Source organism: Gasterosteus aculeatus, chromosome 10 (genome assembly GCF_964276395.1).
Source record: "Gasterosteus aculeatus chromosome 10, fGasAcu3.hap1.1, whole genome shotgun sequence".
NCBI lineage: Eukaryota > Metazoa > Chordata > Actinopteri > Perciformes > Gasterosteidae > Gasterosteus > Gasterosteus aculeatus.
The window spans coordinates 15,604,324-15,627,624 of NC_135697.1; the positions used below are offsets into that span (position 1 = coordinate 15,604,324).

The 23,301-nt window shown below is 42.5% G+C and overlaps 2 protein-coding genes across 2 annotated transcripts in view; both read left to right on the forward strand.

The window, feature by feature from the left end:
- The window catches only part of LOC120826605 (CMP-N-acetylneuraminate-beta-galactosamide-alpha-2,3-sialyltransferase 1), a 45,610-nt gene that overhangs the window by 8,745 nt on the left and 13,564 nt on the right, over nt 1–23,301 (forward strand). The window lies entirely within an intron of this gene.
- LOC120826608 (CMP-N-acetylneuraminate-beta-galactosamide-alpha-2,3-sialyltransferase 1-like) lies at nt 5,683–22,608 on the forward strand. Its single transcript, XM_078081860.1, has 7 exons — nt 5,683–5,903; nt 16,766–17,048; nt 17,278–17,474; nt 17,603–17,779; nt 18,147–18,171; nt 18,269–18,388; nt 18,891–22,608. Exons 1-7 carry the CDS (start codon nt 5,893–5,895, stop codon nt 19,056–19,058), a joined length of 981 nt encoding a protein of 326 aa, XP_077937986.1. The 5' UTR covers nt 5,683–5,892; the 3' UTR covers nt 19,059–22,608.

Genomic DNA, 23,301 nt, shown 5'->3' on the forward strand with positions numbered 1-23,301 from the left:
TCTCAGCCCCCCCCGGGGTGTCTGAATGGGATCTTTTATGGCCTAGCCACGCCGGCTCAGGTGTGGCTCATCCAGCTGATGACCCTCCAAGCAGCACCTATAACAACAATCACAACCACAAGCCTACCTGGGACGTGGGAGGGTCGTCACACCACCTCCCATAAAAATAGGGTTCCCATCAGGAATCCCCACACAACCTGAAAATATTTCCAGTATTTGCAAGCCTTCAAAACTACACTTTTAATAATACCCATTGCCTATAGCTTCTCACGGTACTCACAGATCTGCACTGATCTTCACAGTTGCCCTCCAATCTCCTCTCTGAAAGCGAGTACCTGTAAATGCAGCTTTGAAGTAGCAGAAAAGAAGGAGATGGACAACTGTGAACTAGAGAGAACAGCAACAATATTTTTTGAGCCACTAATGTGGCGAATTTCCAACCAGTAGGATTGCAGGAATAAGAACCATCGCATCAACCGGCGGTTCAGGCAACACAAGGAATGAAGAAAGGTGATTGGGTTATGGTCTGTATAGACCACCAAAGGGACCCCAGAGTCAACATAGACCTCAAAATGTTGCAGCGCCCACACAAGGCCAAGAGCCTCCTTCTCTATGACCGAATAATTCAACTGGTAAGAGTTACATTTTTTTGAGAAAAAACTCACTGGGCGCTCAACACCATTTTCATTATACTGAAAGAGCACATCCCCGGTTCCTACATCACTTGCATCCACTTGCAACTCAAATGGACGCTCCATGCAAGGGGCCACCAGAACAGGAGGTGAATACAGGACAGAACTTAACATTTACAAAAGCTTGCTGACACAAATCTGACCAGAGGTACTTTTCTCTAACCTTCAACAGATTTGTCAGCAGGGCTACTACTGTTGAAAAGTTTCTAAAAAAACTGCGATAATAACCCTCCAGACCCAAGAAGCGCATAAGCTCTTTCTTGGTGGTGGGCACTGGATACTGCTCAATTGCAGACACTTTTGCCTGCACCGGCCTTACCTGCCCACTACCTTCCCAAGGTAGGTGACAGTAGCCTTTGCAAACTCACACTTTGCCAGGTTGATAGTCAGGCTGGCGTCTCGCAGTCGATCAAACAGCTTCCTTATGCGGAAGACATGTTCTTCCCAGGTGTTGCTGTAGATCACTACACATACATCAAGGTATACCGCACACCGATCCAGTCCCGACACAACCGTGTTCATTAGACGCTGAAAGGTTGCTGGTGCATTCCGCAACCCAAAACTCATCACTGAGTAAGAGAAAAGTCCAAAAGGGGTTATAAAGGCAGATACTTTTCTAGCTCGCTCAGACAGGGGGACTTGCCAATGACCCTTGAGTAAATCAAATTTACTGACAAAGTGAGCAGATCCCACCTGATCCACACAATCCTCCATCCGCAGCAGTGGGTAAGCATCCTGTTTAGTAACTGCATTTACCTTACTATAATCTGTACAAAACCTAGGACTTTTATCTGCTTCATCGACAAGCAGGCAGGGAGATGCCCAGCTGGATGAAGAAGGTATCGCAATGTTATTTCTGAGCATGTAGTCTATTTCTTCTTCCATTACTCTGCGCTTCTGTTGTGAAACCCTATAAAAACGCTGGCGGATTCGCAGTGCCCCACCCACGACAATGTCATGCTCCATCAAATGTGTTTGAGTTGGTCCCCAAACCAACACGGGTAGCTGTTGACAAGGGCAGACAACTCCGTGTAATGTTCCTTGGCCAAGTGCCCAAACAAAGTTATTTAACTGACCCCGCAACAGACTCTCATCAGGGGAAACCAGTCTACCAGCTTGCGGTTGCCCATTTCCCACTGATGCAAAAGGCTGTGACCCACGAGTGTACACAGCAAAAAGTCCGGTGTTGAATTAACTCCCACAGAGTTGATTTCAACACTTTTTGAGAGTTTATATAGCTCCACACTCTCCAGAGTTAACACTTTCAAAATAGTTAAACATTTAACACTCTACCAGAGTTCCTTTATTAACTCACAAAACAGTGTTAAAGTAACACTGAGAAATGGCTGATCTTGTGCTCTTAGAAGATGCAAATGGAAGGATTGGCGCTGTAGTGCAGCGCACCATCGGCCTGTTTAAGGGCAGATGGCGCTGCCTCGACTGCACTGGAGGGAGGTTATTGTCTACTCCTGAAAAGGTGTGCAAAATCGTGCTGGCATGTGCGGTGCTACATAATGTGGCACAACTTCCAAATGTGCCTCGACCTCCTGAAGCCGATGTTGGCCCCCTGTACCTGATCCCCAATCATTGCTGCCAGTCTCTCATCAAGAGGGGACAGCTTCGGTGTCCCCTTTCCCCCACCTGTGGCAGACACACTTTGGCGATGGCGCGCTCAACGCTTTTTGCATCCACTTTAATGTCAGACCATTTTTTCTTTATTTCGGCCACGGTCCGAGGTTGTGAGGCTGCAGCGTTCACGGCCTCTGCAAACCTTTTGCCACTCGAGTGCCTTTTTGGCATTAGTAATGTCCATACTGTGCCCTCCAAAAAGAATTTTACTCCTCCTTTCCACCTCACCAATGATCATTTCGACTTCACACTGAGTGAATTTACGTTTCTTTCTCCTCTCAGTGTTTGCCATGATTTCGCAATCGATGAATATTAATTCGTGGGCATTCCACAGACTATATATGGGCAACTCTGGGCGTGACATGAAGCAGCAAAAGCTGCGCTGCATTTAGAATTGATTGTGATTTATTAAGGGAAAACTGCGTAGGACGTGCGTGCGCACGGTTTTGTAGGTTTGAATATTTCTGTGCGTACGCACGTCCTATGTTTCATCCGTACGCCACTTCTGGCGCAAATCCTACGCAAGGTTTTATAAATGAAGCCCAGGACTGAACTGGTGGAGCTCAGCCTTTCGGTCATAAAGGCGCTTCATTTTCATCTGTGCAGAAGCTAACACTTCCTTAGCCTTCTCCCCAGCCACGTACAACCGATGTCGGAATCCATTCATGTAGTCAATTCAATTCAGTTGCCTGTCTGAATACAAAACCAAGGTTCGGCTTGGCGGTTTTGATACAGTCAAAGTCAGTGTTGTTGTAGTAGTAGTAGCAAAGCGCAAATTTACAATGGAACCTTTGGCAAAGAGAGGTCGCTCCGAGATGTGGCAGTACTTCAATTTGATTTTCTTTAACAAGGTTAGCAATAGGCAGACAAAGTCTGCCATTTGTATTGTGTAATTATGGAGGTTTGTTTTTATTGTGGAGACCACCAGATATTTGGCTGAATCAAACATTCCACGGATTGAAGACCCGCTAAAATATTGGGTCAAACACAAACATGTGTACCCACATCTATTTGTGTTAGTTCAAGTTCAAGTTCAAGTTCATTCAGTTTTATTTATATAGCACATTTAAAAACAACCTCAGTTGACCAAAGTGCTTAACAAGCTCGAAAAGCAGCGATACAATAAAACACAGACAGAGCACAATGTACAATACAAAATATCTGACAGTAGGGAAGAACAAAGTCAAAATATCAAAGCTCAACTTGAATTAAAAGCCAATGAATAATAGTGGGTCTTAAGGAGGGACTTGAACGTTGCAATGGTCCGAGCTGTTTTACATGGATAGGTAAACTATTCCAGAGGTTTGGAGCAGCCACTGAAAAGGCTCGGTCACCTCTGGTTTTTAACCGAGATCCAGGCATATCGAGGAACATCTGATTAGACGACCTCAGTGCTTTGATAGGTGTGTGGACATGTAAGAGCTCCGACAAGTAGGAAGGCGACAACCCATTTAAAATTTTAAAAACAATTAATACAATTTTAAATTCAATCCTGAAACAAACAGGAAGGCAGTGTAGGGTGGCCAAAGCCGGTGTAATGTGGTCGCGTTTTTTTTGTCCTGGTCAAAAGTCGAGCTGCTGCGTATTAGCATGTAATCATTTGAGCATTCCTGCCTCATCGTTCTGTGTGAGCGCGGTTTTTCAAAAGCTGGGGAAACAGTATCTAAGAAACAGACTCAACCCCAATACTGTGGAGAAAATTGTGTTTCTTAATAAAAATCAATAATAATTTCATGCCCCATCCCATGTGTCCACAAGCACCTCAATATCCTGTCATAAGAAATCCGTCCAAAAGACACAGACACTGCCCCACTCACCATTCCTCTGTAAATCACTTCCCACATTCCAGATTCAAACAATTCACATAAGTCCCTATGACTGCCATGAACTGCACATGCAGTAGGAAGCACTTGCTGGTATTTTAAATTATATTGCTTACATACAAGTCATATATATAGCTTCTATTAATTCTTCTGCTAGTATGATCACAAACATACATGCACAAAGGTGCAGAAAGATAAGTGTTTGTTCCACTTCTTTCCAATGTACAGAGAATTAAAATACACAAACAACAACACAATTCAAAAATGAAAAACAATAGTTTTATTCATATAAGAATTCATGTATTTATTAGATGATTTATTGGTTCAACTTGGTTCAACTCATAATCAGAGATTGGGCCAAAATATACTGGTAGGCTACTGTCTCGGACAGGGGTCCGCAGTGCGCCGCCAGAACTTGGAAGGCGTTCTGCCAGGCTTTGGGGGCGACGGCCAGCCTTTTCTCAGGGTACCACCCGCAGACAAATGGCCAGACAGAACGGGCTAACCAGGATCTGGGAGCAGCACTACGCTGTGTGACGGCGAAACACCCGGCGTCCTGGTCCACACACCTCCCCTGGATCGAGTATGCACACAACTCCCTGATCTGCTCCGCCACAGGTATGTCTCCATTTTTGGTTATGAATGGTTATCAGCCTCCGCTCTTCCCCTCCCAGGAGACCGACGTGGCAGTGGCTACCGTCAAGGAACATCTTCGACGCGCTCGTCGGGTTTGGCGCGAGGCCCGGGCAGCCCTCATCCGGACCTCTGCCCGGAACCAACGTATCGCCGACAGTCATCGTACACCGGCTCCAGATTACCGTCGAGGGCAAAGGGTTTGGTTGGTCTGCCTCTACAGACAGAGTCCCGTAAATTGACCCCCAGATTCATTGGACCGTTTGAGATAGATCAGATCATTAATCCCTGTGCCGTAAAACGTAAGCTTCCCCCGTCTTTGAAGATTCACCCTGCTATTCACGTTTCCCTCCTCAAGTCTTCTGTGCCCTCCAGCACAGAAGACTTGAGGTGCCCTCCTCTCATAGATTTCCAGGACTACGTCATAAGGTAAATGAGTTGAAAGAAACATGAATGATGTTTTTAAAGTCAGAAACAGTCAGATGTTGGGAACAGAACAACTCATCATGTCATGTATCCAGAGAGTGCTTCTCAGTTAGATAACACCACTCATCCGGTCCTGTTCACATTTAAAATAAGAGATCTTGAATGGATTACGAAGGTTCTCAGCACACAACCTTCTGGAAGGTGAGTCTTTATTTCGTTTCACTTCTAGTTGAGATGCTACGGTCCGTCCTCTGAAAGTGGCGTCCATGGAGATCATAGCCAGAGCATTAAGGCGATCCTGTGTATGTTCCTCAGTAAGGAATGGCGCCTGTCAATACCAGCCTGAAGAGAACGCCAAGCTTGGAGCAAAACAAACTTGGCCCCAGACTGAGTCTATCAACATTTGTTTTAGTTTAATATTATCTTTTGTTCTTAGGGGCAGTCCAGGTTGGGCGCGCCACATTTACCCACAGCAGATCCATTTTGCACAACCAGCACCAGTCGTTGTTTAATAAAACAACAGCCTGTGCTTTTATTCACAATCAAATGGAATCTTCTGGTTTGTACTTTTTGTACTTGTACATCGACAACAGACGGCGCATTTTCTGCTCCTCTCAAAACTCGCTCAGCAACATCCGTTGGTGCCAACGGCAACAGAGTTGACTTACTTTGGATGCTTTTACACTTCAATGAGACGCAGGTGAGCCATTTTAGAAATTAGTCTTTGGCAGATGAATGTAAGCCAATTATTTTCTATACAGCTGTTTTTCCTCAACGTTTTGATCAATTTACTTTATTCAACCTGTGGTTTCCTTTAACTTCAGGTGAAGTGCCATTGTGGAGGCTGGCTTGAAGTCTTTTTTTTATGTTTGCCTTGCTGTCATGTGTGCACAGTTCCTATCTATAATCATTCAAGATGAACTTCTATTTATATAAAATAGAAAAGGTATACAACATGAAAATGGAATATTTATACTTTTCTTACTGCTCATAATTATTTTAAGGTTCTATGGAATAACAGTGTTGTGATATGGGGGACCAACGTGTAGGATTTTGTCCTTATTTAAAAATGACAAGTCTATACTCTCCTCTCTTGGGGAGGGTTTTGTAGTTGAGTTTAATCTGTCTGGTTTTAGAATTTGTGAGTCAGGTAGCTTTGGGTAACAAGTTGCGGCGAAGAGAAACGTTATGCGATCGAATTATTCTTTCCACTTTTAGTGGGTAAAATAAAGAAGGTGGTAGTAAACCGTTGGCAAACAAGAGACAGAGTTGACACACATACTACTAGGAAGAAAAGGTATCATAAACAGGGAGGTTCTGCGCACGTACAATGATCTCATCGTACAAGGACCGTCATGTTCTTTATCCTGAGACATACATCTGATCCTCCTGAGACACCAAGTGGCCTTCTGGACACCGGACATACACGTCTCTGTGTTTTTTTAATTTTCTTGTTTATTTGTATGTTTGCGCAGAACAAAGTGGAAGCCGATCAAATCCCACGTATCTAAGAGAGTAATGCATGCAGAACAACAATGTGAACGTTTTTTTTGTATTTCAATAAATGTTGAATATTTAACTATTAGTGTTGCGTTTGCCATAACAATTTTGCATGAAATCATCCTGGGATGTTTGCTGGCATTGATTAGATAGCCGTACAACATTGTCCACCAGCCACATTTAGTAGTGATGAACTGATTAGAGAAGAGGGAACAGGTGGAACAGAGCCCTGTTCTGACTGATCTACGTCATCTCATCCTGAAAATGATTCGGCTAACTCAGTTAGCCACGTACGAGGAACAGGGCCCAGGTCATGGCGAGATAATCTTTAAAAACAAACAAAGGAAAGAAGAACATTGAGGAGGGCCAAGTACAGGCAAGTAACAGATTGCAATTTGTTACAAATGTATGTATGTTGTTGGACATACATGCATGTATTTTCCTTTACGGAGAATAAAACAGACCTACACATTTAATCAAAGATTTCCAAGCATGACTAAAGACGTATAGAAAGACATTTTAAACATCAATTTTTCCCCAAAAGGGATTTTCTCCAAAATACAGTTGTCTCATCAAAAACACTCCAGAATTAGATTCATATTTAATATTATTGTATGTTTGTAAGTTTGTAAGTTTACAAGTATTAACATTTAACGTTGTACTAACCCGTTGGAGTGATGTCACCAATTCACCTCTTAGAGGTCTGAAGTACAAAAACATTTTCAACATCTTGCAAATGAAAACTCGATCGGTGACTTTGTCAATGTCAAAGCTGTACCATTGTTTGGAATAGACTAGAACAAGGTGTGGAGCCGCATCATGCCCTTGGTATTTATGAGATAACGTACACACCATGATGGTGTACTGGAAATACCTGTTGGACTTTATGAAGCTACGTAGGTGTTTTACTCCTCGCGGCCATAACTATCGCCAAGAAAACTATCCTCATGAGATAAAAATCAAGGAACAATACCGCACAGTGCAAAATCTTGATGTTAGATCATATCTCAATAAGAAAACTACCTCGACCCATCACTTACAATACAACAGAACACCACTCCATCTGGTCATCTTTGACTAGGTTTTTACCATCACACTGATATTGAAAATGATTATTGTTATCTTATTTCCTTACTTGTTTTTTTCGTTATTTATTTTTGCCTGGAAACAAATTTAACCCCATGGTTACGTAGACATATACAACTGTTATTTATTTTTCCCCCCTTTATGTTTTCCATCTCAAAAGGGTTCGGGCACATATATACACGCACACCTAGGAATCAGGAATCAGGAAACATTTATTACCAAAATATGCCAAACATACAAGGAATTTGTCTTGGCGGTTGGTGCGCGACAGTAGACAATGTGACAATAAACAACAAGACAGCAGTGCACAAGTAATAAAATAAAGTAAAATGAAATGCTAAATGCAATGGGTTAGTAGAATAAGGCTATGGGTTAGTATAAGACAAGGCAATAAAGTTAAACATTTTAAATATTAAAAAAGTTTTAAAAAAAAAATGCACATGCACGCCCCATTCTCCCATATGCTGACTATATGTTTGTTGGTTTGTAGTTCACTAATTTGTCATTCCCTTGTTGTTGTGTCTATGAATCGTCCCTTAAAATAAAATCTTAAGTGTTAAGTTAATTACGTGTAAAGCCTTAAACCAGTTTTATTTGTTGTTTCAGTTTTAGTTACTTGTTGGATGGCTCTCCGAAGCCCTGAGGGCAAACGTCTGTCAACATTCCTAAGCACAAAGAAATTCACCTGAGTTCATATAGTCTATATTTATGACAAACGTCATGTACCAGAAATTCTTGTTGACAGGACAAGGGCCTCGTCGACAACAAAAAAAGAAGTGAATCTGCTAATCAAAAACTGTTTGCCAAAAGTAGCGACAGCACAAAACAAGTCTTCTAGAAAAAAAAGCAAACATATTAAAACATATCAGCCTCTGATTCGTGGAGGGAGATCTCCGCAAACGTCGTTTTGCCGGTCGAGGGGAACAAAGTTGTGGAGAATAATACGGGACAAATGTGTCCACGATGAAAAGCAGCAGTGACGATGCACGGGGGCAATAAAGTCTATGATAAATAAATAAACAAACCAACGACCAGCCAACTGCTTTGCAAAACGCGCAAAACTTTTAGAGCCATGAATTGAAACGTGTGCGTCGACACGACGGTGCGTAAAGGCGCAGACGCGGGAGCACGCGGCAGCCTTTACTCAGTACACGGATGATCAAATGGGAGCACAGGTATGACATCTAGTGGTGAATCTACAGCATGAGCGATACTGACACAATCTCCACCTTGTTGATCGTGGTCAGTAATGTGAATTTAGGGATGCAGAAAGTGAATAGATAGTTATTACAAAATATGCATTATTCATTAATATAACATTGTAAGGGAAACATGTTATGATTAACTTATTGTGGCAGAGTGGCTCCGCTCACTTCCATCTCCATGTGTTTGGGGTGTTCTACATCAGCTGGCTTTCCATCTAGGCTCCCCCCTCCCACTGTGTGTCACCAAGCTGTGACTGATTATCCTGTCAGGTTGATCACGGGGCTGCTGAGGCTATACGAACGAACATCCCATCCACTGCAGGTGTGTCTCCCTACCTCTTCTCGGGGGTGAATGTCGCCGTCGGTAGTGTGACTGGACTGGACTGGACTGGACTGGTCTGGTCTGGCGTGGCTCAACTGGTTAAGTCGTGGCGGTTTTAGACTTTTAGGTAAGTTTTGGGACAAGGTTGTTTTATATTCAGGCTATAGTCAGCCACTTGTCTGGCTGGAGGATTGCAGCCGAGGGAGCGTGGCTGCCGCGTTGTGTGCGTGGTAGTGATTGTAAAGTGAAGCTTTCCAGCCAATTGTATCGGAAAAAGGTTAATTCATTCAATGCATCGCAAACTCTATGATGACTTCTGCTGTTGAAAACTTGTAGTGCAAATGTATCGAATGGACTACCAGTATCTTTTGGCCCAATCTGATTCCTATATGAATAAAACTATTTTTCAGGTTTGAATTGTGTCCTTGTTTGTGTATTTCAATTCTTTGTACATTGGAAAGAAGTGGAACAAACACTTATCTTTCTGCACCTTTGTGCATGTATGTTTGTGATCATACTAGCAGAAGAATTAATAGAAGATATATGACTTGTATGTAAGCAATATAATTTAAAATACCAGCAAGTGCTTCCTACTGCATGTGCAGTTCATGGTAGTCACCGGGATTTATGTGAATTGTTTGAATGTGGGAAGTGATTTGCAGAGGAAAGGTCAGTGGGGAAGTGATTGTGCTGACAGGTTTCTTGTGACAGGATATTGAGGTGCTTGTGGACACATGGGATGGGGCATGAAATTATTATTGATTTTTATTGAGAAACACAATTTTCTCCAGCATTGGGGTTGAGTCGGTTTCTTTAGATACTGTTTCCTCAGCTTTAGAGAAAACGCGCTCACACGGAACGATGAGGCAGGAATGCTGAAATGATTACGTGCTAATACAAGTAGATGTGGGTACACGTGTTTGTGTTTGACCCAATATTTTAGCGGGTCTTCACTCCGTGGAATGTTTGATTCAGCCAAATATCTGGTGGTCTCCACAATAAAAATAAACCTCCATAATTACACAATACAAATGGCAGACTTTGCCTGCCTATTGCTAACCTTGTTAGAGGAAATCAAATTGAAGTGCTGCCACATCTCGGAGCGACCTCTTTGCCACAGGTTCCATTGTAAATTTACTCTTTGCTACTACTACTACTACAACAACACTGACTTTGTATCAAACAGACAAGCCCCAACCCTGTTTCCAGCCCATCTGAATCAAATCGAAGCGGTCACGTGACTGCGCAGGACCGAAGCTTCGGACGTCACTGATCACGTGATCAGCAGCGAACGAACCGAGCACTGATACATTTGCTTTGCCTTGCACTGGTTCATATTTTGACACAAGTTTCAACGCAGGAGGGTCGGAGGTAACAACACTAGTGCGTGGCGTCCCATGTGCTGCACGGAGCGTCTTTTGTGTCTCCCCATTCCGCGTCATCGACGGTGCCAGCCTGTCTGCCGACTGAGGTTGGAGGAGGTGGTGGAACATTAGGCCCCTTCCCCCTCAGCAAGTCAACTCTGCCAGTGAGCGCTCAGTCTCAGCCCCTTTTTGTACGTTGCATCCCTTGATAACCTGAATGACTGAGAACCTGAGAAAGATTTTACGGAAATTCCATTGGTGATGTTGTTGGCTTTTAATAGTAAATACAGATCTCCCTCTTAGTATTGCCACATTATCATTAAATGTCAGTTGGTCCATAGTGACAAGTCCGAAAGAATATGTATTTGGATTTGTGACGCTCAGTCTATATGGACAGCTTCCACTCGGATGTTGACAGACACTCCATCACCGTCTGGTACGCTGCAGCCACAGCCAAGGACAAGGGCAGGCTGCAGCGTGTCATCCACTCTGCAGAGAGGGTGATCGGCTGCAATCTGCCGTCCCTGCAGGACTTGTTCGCTTCCAGGTCTCTGAAGCGAGCTAAAAAGATCGTGGCCGACCCCTTTCACCCCGGACAAAACCTGTTTGTGCCCCTTCCATCTGGCAGGAGGCTGAAGTCCATCAGGACTAAGACCTCCCGACACACAAACAGTTTCTTCCCGTCGGCAGTCGCGCTCATCAACAGAGCCGGTCCCCCACTGACTGACTATAACATTCCACCGGTCACTCCCCCTCACACTGCACATGTCACTTTAACTGCAATTCATCACTTTGTCGTCACTCGTCACTTTGTCTCTTGTCTGTTACTTGTTCGTTAGTGCACTTTATGCTTAACATTTTTCTTTTTAATATTTAAAATTTAACTTTATTCCCTTGTTTTATACTAACCCATAGCCTTATTGTACTAATCCATTGCATTAGCATTTCATTCTACTTTATTTTATTACTTGTGCACTGTTGTCTTGTCTGTCTACTGTCGCGCACTAACCGCCAAGACAAATTCCTTGTATGTTTGACATATTTTGGCAAATAAATGTTTCCTGATTCCTGATTCCTCCTGCCAAGGAGGATGACGTCCGTCGTGACTCCAGGTCCCAGTGTGAAAGGCATCATTGTCATACACACATTTTATAAGAATAAATGAAAAAAAGAAAGTCTTGGTATCTGTCGCAATAGGAGAGTCTAGAATATAAGGCTATGTATTAATTTAAAAATAATGGAATAGAAGTTGAAAAATGTTAAGTTAAAAAAAGTGCACCAGCGAACAAAGTGACAGCTGATGTTCAGCCCACTTTGAAATCTGAAAATCTTTTGCGGCCCACCAAAACCTTTAATCACAACTCTGATCAAAACATAAACTAGGGATGATTAAATGACCTTAAGAATTTAACCGATTAAAAATGTATTAACCGACAATGTATGGTTTGTATACCATTTTCTCCGGAGCTCATGTTTAACGCACAAAAAGGCGCATAAGATACTGCAGTCTATCAGCGCAAATCACTGTCAAAAGAGAGCGCAAATCAGGTTGATGTGCGCGCGTAAATCAAACAGCCGCAAAAGCAAAAGTCCATCTCGCGCGAGGTATTTGCCTGCTTGCGAGACGTGAACTTCGTTGCTCGCGAGGAGAATTTCTGCTCGCGCTCGAAGGAGTTTGCTACGCGCTTGCTGTTTTTCTTTCTGACAGTGAGGGGGCGGAGCCAGTCACATGGTCTCTACACCTGATTGGTTACAAACCCCGTCTTTGGATTGGCTGGAGCGATGTATTCACACAACTATAGAAGCCCATTTCCGCACTGGAGAAAGGGGATGGAAAGTCGAAATTAAATATAAATTAAAAAATGATAAAACGTTGTCAAAACACAAACGACACCTTTATGTTACCGTAGTGGACCGTAGAGGACAACCAGCTACAACCATCATTTACCATCATTACCGGCCCATTAAGACCAATGCGTCCAGCTCGCAGACCGGCTGGTGATTTTCCGCCGTAGCAGTCAAACGTTTGACGTTGGGGCGGGTGGATGGGGGGGGGGGGTGCGGGGAGGTGGAGACGGTGCTTTCAGGGTCCGATCGATACTGCGAGGTGCGTTTGCTCCCGCCGCCCCCCTCGCCATCCACCCCTTAAATCTTCGGCTGCTCTCCAGCCGCGCCGCCTGCCAAGGGCTCCTTTTAGAATAACTTATTTCCACGTTAAGATGGTTCAGCTACTGTAGAGAAAAGGGCGTCGTCTCTCGCTCTTTAATCTCATGAAGTGCTCGGCGAGAACGACAGCTTTGTTTCTCCGACGCGCCCTGAAAGCAGCTCCATATCTCACGCGCTTGAGCGCCGCTCAGCATCTCGCCGTCGTAGACGAGCTTTGGCGTGTTTGGAAGAGCGCCTTGAGCGCCGTGTACGACCAGTGTGGATCAACCGATTAACCAGTCTGTTCGTTTAAATTGTTTGTGCTTCATCAATTAATGTTTAACATAACTAATGTGCCGCATCATACATATTTTTATATTAATTTCGAACTTTTCAAAATTAAAAACGTTTTTATTTATTGTAAATGACCTCTCGCGGCCCACCTGCAGTACATTCGCGACCCACTAGGGGGCCGCGGTCCACACTTTGGGAATCGCTGGTGTAGGGGAAAGGTGTTGGTTAATAGCTGGTGTGAAATTAAATCATTGACATCAATAGAATGATTTATAATCTCTAAGATAAATACAAAATAAATAAATAACACGGCACCGCCATAAAAAGGGATTAATAGCTCCCTGTAAAGATTAGAGTGGATTAGACTGTACAATTCTATTTGTCTTGTCTAACCATTAATGCAGCTGGAACTTCCCCCTGCACATCCGTAGTGTGGAAGAAACATCGTACTTTCTGCTGAAACAAAATGTTGTACAGTAAATTATACGTATCCCATTGCGTATCCCTATGCTTGAATGCACTTATTGTTAGTCGCTTTGGATAACAGCGTCAGCTAAATGACATGTAATGTAATGTAATAAGAATAGCAATTGTCTGCATTAACATCTGAACCAGCAGGCGGTCCCTGCGCACCTTACTTTGTGAGACAGACAGGCACCTGACATCTATGAACAGCACTGCGTCTCATAAATGATAGAATAAAACCACCGGCTACTTGTTGAACCTCTGGACCAGAACACACACCAACGGAGACACCACTTCCAAAATAAGTCTTTTAGACTTTAAACTCAGAATTAGTAAGTACGTTTAAGATCTTTTAAGGTAAGACAAAACTAAAACACTAATAATGATAACTAATGATGAATCATGGCAAAAATTATAATACTAACAAAATTACAATAACTTTAATTTTGATTAATAATCAATCAAGTGAATAAAAAATAAATATGTTATTAATCTGTACAGCAGGCACAAACGTCTGATGTTCTGATGATGCTGGCTCTCAAATGCCAAACTGCTTTGTGCTTTTGATGATTATTTGTTCAAACAACCTATTTGACAGTTTTCCTTATTTATAAATGTGAACAGCGGTGAAATACTCAGTCAAGTGTAATTTACAACGCTCGAGGTATCATTCCAGTTATGATGATGAATTAAACTAATTCACATTCACCACCGGAGCGCAGAGGAGAGAGCAAACAGACACTCGGTCAGCTACTTTTAATATCCACCCATCACGTTTCTAGTGGTCGGTAGTCATCAACACTCATGAGGTGCTTTGTGTTGAGTTTTTACAATTAAATTTGAGAAGAGCAGGATGTGAGCCTGAACTAGATGCGCATTCACGGGTGAATTATAAATGTATGAAACTAAATTACACCCTGGCAGAAATATCTACCAATTCTGTTTGTCATTTGTATAAATGGCTATAACCTACAATATTGAATAAACCTCGAATCCATTGATTTCATTGCAGTGGTTGCAGGGTTCTTACTGAGTGCGACACGTCTCTCAGTGAATATTGGAGCTGCGTCTAATTGTCCAATCATCAATCAACCCTATTGTAATGTTCAGTCGTCAAATCTGACATGTGGGGTTAACATTTATTATTCACATTTAAATTTAACATTTAGATTTACATTTAACATTTACATGTATATGTAACATTCAGATTTATATTTAACATTTGTATTTAACGTTTTTTATATTTAACTTTTTTTTATATTTAACATCTTTGTATTACTGCCGAACATTATCCTTGGAAAGATTATTGCATGAATTTCCCTCTATATGTTTGAAAAAGTGACACATGAATATTGTTGTGCTTTTTGGTTCATATGACAATGCTAAATGTAGCAAAACCGTGCAGGATTTTAGAACGTGTGACACTTTACAAACGACGCCATGTAACGTTAAATGAGTGTCTTCGTGCCCATGTGTTTGCCGTAAATGTTTTTCTAACTTGATTGAGAATCTGGCATAACACAGCGACTTGCAATTACCGCAAATTAAGTGATGTGCGTCTTAATGAGAGGCTTTGGAAATGAACACACAGGGATTTGGTATTTGCTCATACAGCCTGAAAAAACGGGTCATTAGGCCAATGTTTAGATAACCGACCAATGCCAGTTCTGCAAAATGGGTTCTGGTTTGATTTGTTTAAGTTATGTAGCATGCCGAGGGCGGCACGGTGGCCTGGTGGTTAGCACTGTCGCCTCACAGCAAGAAGGTCCTGGGTTTGACTCTGCCCAGTGGCCTTTCTGTGTGGAGTCTGCATGTTCTCCCCTTGTCTGCGTGGGTTCTCTCCGGGTTCTCCGGCTTCCTCCCACAGTCCAAAGACATGCTCTGGGGATCAGGTTAATTGGGGACTTTAAATTGCCCGTAGATGTGTGAGTGTGAATGGTTGTATGTCTCTGTGTAGCCCTGCGATTGGCTGGCGACCAATCCAGGATGTATCCTGTCTATCGCCCAAAGTTGGCTGGGATGGACTCCAGCCCCCCCGCGACCCTGTGTGCAGGATAAGCGGTTTGACAATGGATGGATGGATGTAGCATGCCGGTGAATAAATATGTCCCGGCAGGTCATGTGATCTGAAGGCACCTTCGATCATATTGTAATGGACTGACATGTTCTGTGAGCGAGGTTACACATTAAGAGTTTGTCCTTCATAGAATTTTTTTCCCCTTACTTTTACTTTTATAATTTAAGTAGTTTTGAAACCAGTACTTTTATACTTTTACTTAAGTAAAAAGCTTGAGTTGATACTTAAGTGATAAGTCTTTTTAAACCCTAGTATCTATACTACTTGAGTAATGAATGTGAATACTTTTGACACCTTTGCTGATTCCCAGCGTTGTGGCTGCTGCCACTTTTGGGGCTGGCCTGAGCCCACCTAAGACATGCAGACATGCGGAGGGGCTCAAGGCGAGGCCATGCCCCATGGCCCCCCCTGGCCCTCTATGGGCCAGCTGCAACTGTACCACATACCTGCACAACAAACTTGTCTTTGTATAAGAACCTATGTAAGTTATTAATGGACAAATTTGCTTTTCCCTTTTAGATTGTCAAAATGGAGAGATGCAGCTGATATACAACCTTTTACTCAAGATTATTAGCAAAAAGCTACCTCCAGTTTTTAAACCTAATTAAACTATATGCTTTTTATGCCCTGCGGTGAGCAGTATTTGATTAAAGACAGATATTTAGCTAGGTGGTTTCTGAATTTCTTCCCTAGATTTCAAAAAATATTTTTGCAGAGCCAATTATGTTATTTGAAGCCGGATAAAAATTGAGGACCATTTGAGAAAATAAATGCTTCTTTCTCAATATTACTGTTTGGATGGATCATTGACACGTGAGCACAAACCACATCCAAGGACGATTCAACATTAGGGGCAATAAAAAAAAGTTCAGGATAGAGAGAAGGCATGGCAAAAACAAGCTGTCAAACAAAGCGTGTTAGCACTGAGAAGAAGTGAACATTGTGGGAAAAGGCTCAAACTTAACTCCACCTCAATCAAGTATAATACTTGCTGTTATAGTGAAATAAAAGATTGATGAAATTGTAATTACAATTACACACATTTATTAAACCTACTTTAATACCTTCCACCACTGACCATTATCCTTGTGTGTTTTACCACAGGCTTTATCCACAGGTTGGAGCGGCTTCTCATTCGCACTGCCGCACATCCAAGTTGAAAACAATAACGCGCCTGCTCATTTTATTTTTGAGTGTTTCTGGCATCTGTGTTTTTTGGGGAGAAGAAGTCTTACAATACATTCTGCCTCAGCAACAAAGATCCTGTGCTTGTGACCGATGTCTATTTGAAAATGATACGTTGGCCATTCAGAATATCAGCAGATTTCCACAACCACTTTTATCCAGGAAGTACAATCTGTCAGAAGAGGATTTCAACTGGTGGAAGGTAAATTGTTACCTTGAAAGAGAACAACCTCCAGCTCAAAACTGTCTCATGTTCAAGGAAAACTCCCTTAATTTAGTTAATGCAGTAGAAAATACAACATTCATGCATTTCACAATACAAACAGATATTTCAAAATAAGTTCCTGGCTCTCAATATCACAACTGCCAATCTGTGTAGTCTGTATGACTCATGTGGTCTAACGACTAGTAATGTTTGGTGCTCCTGACAGCGCCTACAGCCTGGAGGCGGAAGCATCAGTGACTACAGAAAAAAGATCGAAAAGGTTTTTCAGCTGATCCCAGACAACCCTCCTCTTGAAGCATCCAGCCCCGGATATTGCAGGACTTGTGCTGTGGTGGGAAACTCTCGTAATTTGTTAAAATCACATTACGGACCTCTCATAGATTTCCAGGACTACGTCATAAGGTAAATGAGCTGAAAGAAACATGAACGATGTTTTTCATCAAAGTCAGAAAGAAAGTGTCAAATCACACGTCTGTTTTTTCCTTGACAAAGGCGTTGACTCATGAAATGCATCACTTTGTACCAATTAGAATAAACAAGGGTCGTTCCGAAGGCTTTGAAGCAGATGTTGGGAACAGAACCACTCATCGTGTCATGTATCCAACGAGTGCTTCTCAGTTAGATAACACCACTCATCCGGTGCTGTTTGCATTCAAAATGTGGGATCTTGGATGGATTACGAGGGTCCTCAGCACACAACAATCAAAGTGAGCCATTTTTGGGGTCTTTCTTTTGAAGATGGCGTTCCAGCCTGCTAACGTCCCCCAGCGGTACCGAGGGAGGAGTTGTGTTTCATTTTTGGTGTGATGAACAGTAAATCCATAACATTCAGGGCCACATAACATGTTACTAATATCCAAGCTACTGTTGCTGGCTATCATCCACTTTAAAAACAACACATTGAAGGTGGTAGTTTTGCCTTCATGTAGGTACAGGAAAGAAGCTATTCCATTGTAATTCTTTAAAAAAGTCTACATGCGAAATAAGACAAGTGTTCATTTTTAAAGCTTCTCTGCTTTACTTACACAGATGCTTGAGTTTGACGTTTCATTCTTTTTTTCCACATGTGTAAAGAAAACCCTTATTCAACAAGGATTTGGTAAGTTTAATTTTTTTATATGAATTCAACAATAAACATTATATGCTCCAAAATTGACTGATAAAATATTGGAAGACTAAATCTTATTTCATAACAGGTGATGGTCCTTAATCCAGCTTTCATGACGAATATTCATAAAGTGTGGCTGAAAAGGAAGGGCGCTTGTCCCTCCACCGGTTTCATGGCTTTGGTTCTTTCCCTGCATATTTGTGACGAGGTAATTTTATTTTTAAAATGTAGTGAATGTTGGTACACGCTGATGATTGACAAGTAGACGCTGATGCTGATTAAGAACAAATCACGTAATTGTCGTAATTGTAATTGTTGCCGGAAGCAGGACTCAAATGCAGAGTTGAAAACAAAAGTACTCAGTAAATTCAAATCTCAAAATCAAAATGCCTGGAGGCAAGACGCAGACAAGGACCAGGAACTCACAAATGGTTTCTTCAGGAAAGACATTCAATGACACAACGAGGGACAAAAGACACACATGGCTTAAATACAGTGGGCAGGTGCAGGTGACACAGGAGGAAACAGTCAGACAATCACAGGGGATGACAGGACAAGGCAGGAAGTGATTCTAACCCGTAGACATAAGAGGCAGAAAACTACAAAATAAAACAGGAAATAAACCCAAACCGTGGCAGTAATCTTGTGTCATTGAGCAAGATTCAGTAAAGTCTTTATCACGTCTTCTGATTCTGAAAATGTTTTCCCAGGTCCATGTGTTTGGTTTTGGAGCAGACAGTGATGGAAACTGGAGTCATTACTGGGAACAAATCACCTACAAAAGACTAAGAACTGGAAGACATCCTGGAAAAGTAGAGTATAAAATGATCAAGGAGCTAACAAAGCATCAAGTACTCAAATTCTATAAGGGGTGGTAAACTCTTCTGATGCAAACTAAAAACCCACCTCTACCGACTACACCTCGACTAGTTTTCGGCTTTAGTCGCACTTCATAAGGAACTTAATTGTCTTTAGTTTATCCTGTATTTGACACCCACCAATGTGTTTACACATGTGTATAACTGATCGGGACTACTCCTCCGCTCTCTTCACTGGGTACCGGTTGCTGCCCGCATCCAGTTCAAAACATTGGTGCTCACGTACCATGCTGTGAATGGATCGGGTCCGGCTTAGATCCAGGACATGGTGAAACCATACATCCCGACCCGCACTCTCCGCTCTGCATCTGCAAAACTGCTCGTCCCTCCCTCACTAGATTCATATTTAATATTGTTTAATATTGTCGTTATTCAACAAAAGGCGCAGCCAAACAAAACAATGTCAAATGGGGCGCCCTCTTGTGGTATTAAAGTAAATATACCGTATTTTCCGCACTCCAAGGCGCACTTAAAAAATTCTCAAAAAATTTGCGGGCAACACCGAAAACTGCTGTAAATTGTCAGAAATTGACGTGGGCCTCCCTTGGCAGTTGTCCCCCCATGACCCCCCTCCTCCTAATTCTAGGGAGGCTTTGACATGTAAATGAAAATGCTGTGAGCTATACAAACGCAAATCAGGGTCGCAGAGGGAGTTTTAGCCCAGGTGACATTTTTTTAAAAGGTAAGAAAATCTCTGGTACAAATAGATCAGGCTCAGTAGCCTAATTATAGACTCTTACACTTTAGCTTGAATTGATTTATTTAATTCAAATATGCTAGATTACTGTGTACGCCATTAGCAATGGCAAATGTTATGTAAAAAAGATACACAAAATAACTTCTTTAAAAAATGAGTTTTAATCAAGGTAAAATGAGCATTCCATGCAAACAACATTTGAATCAGAATGAGGGGTCTACAGAGATCACAGTCTCCTAGAGCTCGACTACAGTGCATAGTGGCAGGACTACAGTGACCTTTTCTTTGGTCTTACTTAGATGCACAGAGGATGTATTAACCACACATCTTCTAGCAATGCGCTCAACTGGCAGAAATGATGCTGGGTACGACGTGTCTGTTCCCTGCAAGCCCCAAACTTCTATTGGCTTTCCATAAAAAAAATGTCTGTCCGGGTGGAGATGAAGCCAGGAGACTTGTGCAAGAACATGTTTAAATGCCGTACCCTTTGACCCAACATTAACAACTATAAACTGCTTTATAAAGGCTGGTCGTAGTTCTGCTAGAGGGTCAAGGACGGGTTCCTCAAAACTGTCATTGTTTCCATACCACTTAGCGTAAACATACACTGACCTTTATGCTCTGCATTTATCGATTGAGTAAGTTACATTCATATATGTTACCCGTTTACATGTCATGGCAAAACATTCAACCTCAGTGACACAAGGGTACATCTGATGATACATTGTCATGTGTCATGATTGTCTGGTGGAATGGAGAAAGAGGCACCACTGTACAGTTTTCTAGGGAAAATCGTTCTGCTGACACTAAAACACTGCTTTACATGAAGCATATCAGCTGTTTCAAAGTCCCAACCATTTGTCTTCCTAAAATACTGGTCCTTCCGTATAACAATAACCTTGTATGTGATTGGAGGACCCTTAGACTCCTCGTCCAATCACGTGTGAGGTCATAGGCATGCCTCAGACAGCAGTACTTGCAAGACGAGCATACAAACAGACACGTGTGTGTTATTATATTCAGAAGAACTGTGTCTCCAGTTCCTTTGTTTGGTTTTTGCTGCTTCGTGAATAATGGCGGGACGACGTCTCGCGTTCAACTCGCCTTCAACTCCTCTCCGCGCTCAGCAACTTTCGGCCAGTCCGCAGACAGACGAGAAGAAACTGCTGAATGCTCTCAGTGGATCGTCTCGTCAACTCCAACAACAAACTGCCGATATCAACGAGCGGTTCACAGGTCTCTCCAGGTTGCTGACATTTTTAACCCGTGGCTTTTTACATTTTTGCCCAGGGAGCAATTAGGGGGCAGGTGTCTTGCTCAGGGACACTTCGACATGGGACACGGGGCAGCCAGAGCTCAAACCGCCAACCTTGCGGTTCCCAGCGCACCCTCTCTACCCCTGCGCCACATCAACCCTTTAATAACTGGAGCGGCCGTTTGCCACTTCCTGTGTGTGAGTGTTGGTACTTTTATTTTGAAATGTAATTCGCATCAGAGTCACGTGGGCAGGGGTGCAGTGGTTTATGAATGAGTGTAGGCATCTAGGCGGAGTGATGGTTGTATGGACATGGGGGTGAGTCGGGAGACTTTTTATTGACCGTATTCTACAGCGCACTTTATTGCATCGTCGCACAGAATGTATCGCTTCGCCTGCTTGGATGTTTTTTAACTTGACTTTCAGACAATAAAATCAATCAACTTCACAGGAGGAATCTGCGTCTGTTTGGAACGAGTCCACACACCAATCTCCCGTACTTAGCCTCACGTGACTCTACCGGATTGTAGTCACTACAATAACCATGACTTTATTATCAGATTGCACTCAATCTAAAAACATGACATGCAGCTGTCACACCTACTCTCTGTGATAACACGCCATGATAGCATGACATAAAAACAGAAAACTTCCTGCTCATAAACACTGAGGGACAATGATTGTCCACGACCTGCAGTGACCCAAACCTCTCCCTGAGCCATCTCTTTCCAACACGAGGTCTTTAGTAAGTCAGGATTAAACAGAACTGGGTTGTTACTGTGTGCATCCTTGAGGTCCACAAAAGCACACTTTGCCTCCTCACTCCTCTGCAGCTGAGTATAGGGGTCCTATACCTTTGAGAGCGGCAGCACGAGAGGAAAATATGCAACGCACAAATCGTTGGTACCCACAGGATTGAAAGGGTTTGAGCTTGGTTTTACAACCACTTTGCTAATAATAAAGCCAAGATAGTCAAGGACTGTCCTATCAAACTGATACTTTGAGGGGTTGAGAGTCGGTCCGGTCTCCTGGAGATGTCTATAATTTACTGTACGATGTTTAGTTTCAGCAGTAAAGGAAGGGGTTTCCTCCCCACTATCAACGTGCAGGGGACAGCTCCAGCTGTTGTTAGGAATGGTGTAGGGAAAAGGTGTTGGTTAACAGCTAGTGTGAAATTAAATCATTGACATCAATAGAATTATTAATAATCACTAAGATAAATACAAAATAAATAAATAACAGGGCACCACCATACAAAGAGATTAATAACAAACTATGAATCAAGTCTCATAATTTATATTAACTCATTAAGAGCAAGGATTTGAAGGCTTGAGTTTGTACACTGGCTTATTTTCCAGTCAGCATGCAGATCACGTATGCACAAAGAAATCACAGAAAACTGCTCCTTAAAGTATAACAGGATTTATTAACTTCCAACAATACTAATCTGATCAACACCTGAATAAACAAAAGCTATTACACGATATCCTAATATCTAAACCACAAATGAAAACATTGTGTGCTGGTGTGCTGGGAAGCACAAGGTTGTTGGTTCGATTCCAGGCCCCATGTTCCATGTTGAAGTGTCCCTGAGCAAGACACTTAACCCCTAATTGCTCCCTGGGCAAAAATGTGAAAAAGCCTTGGGTTTAAAGTGTAATGTAAGTCGCTTTGGATAAAAGCGTCTGCTAAATGTAATGTAATGTAACTCCAAATGCATATTAGTTGATTTCCCAACAGACGGAGGGCAAGCCCACAACTTGGCAGGTCACTGGTGTGCAGACTTCACCTCGGCTGACCCGCCTTGGCACCAAATTCCAGAGATCTCTAATGCTTGTTTTGACTGACGTCATGTTTTTAGATTAAGTGCAATCTGATAATAAAGTTAGGGTTATAAAAGTGTTGAACTTCATAGCAGGGTTTTGCAGCCAACCATCATCCTGGAAAAAGACTGAGCAGCTTCATCTCAGCTCCCTGTAAAGATTAGAGTGGATTAGACTGTACAATTCTATTTGTCTTATCTAACCATTAATGCAGCTGGAACTGCCCCCTGCACATCGGTAGTGTGGAAGAAACATCGTACAATCTGCTGAAAGTAAATGTTGTAACAGCGTCAGCTAAATGACATGTAATGTAATGTAATGAGAATAACAATTGTCTGCATTAACATCTGAACAAGCAGGCGGTCCCTGCGTGCCTGTCCGGTAACAGACTTCAGCTTTCACACGCACCTTACTTTGTGAGACAGACAGGCACCTGACATCTATGAACAGCACTGCGTCTCATAAATG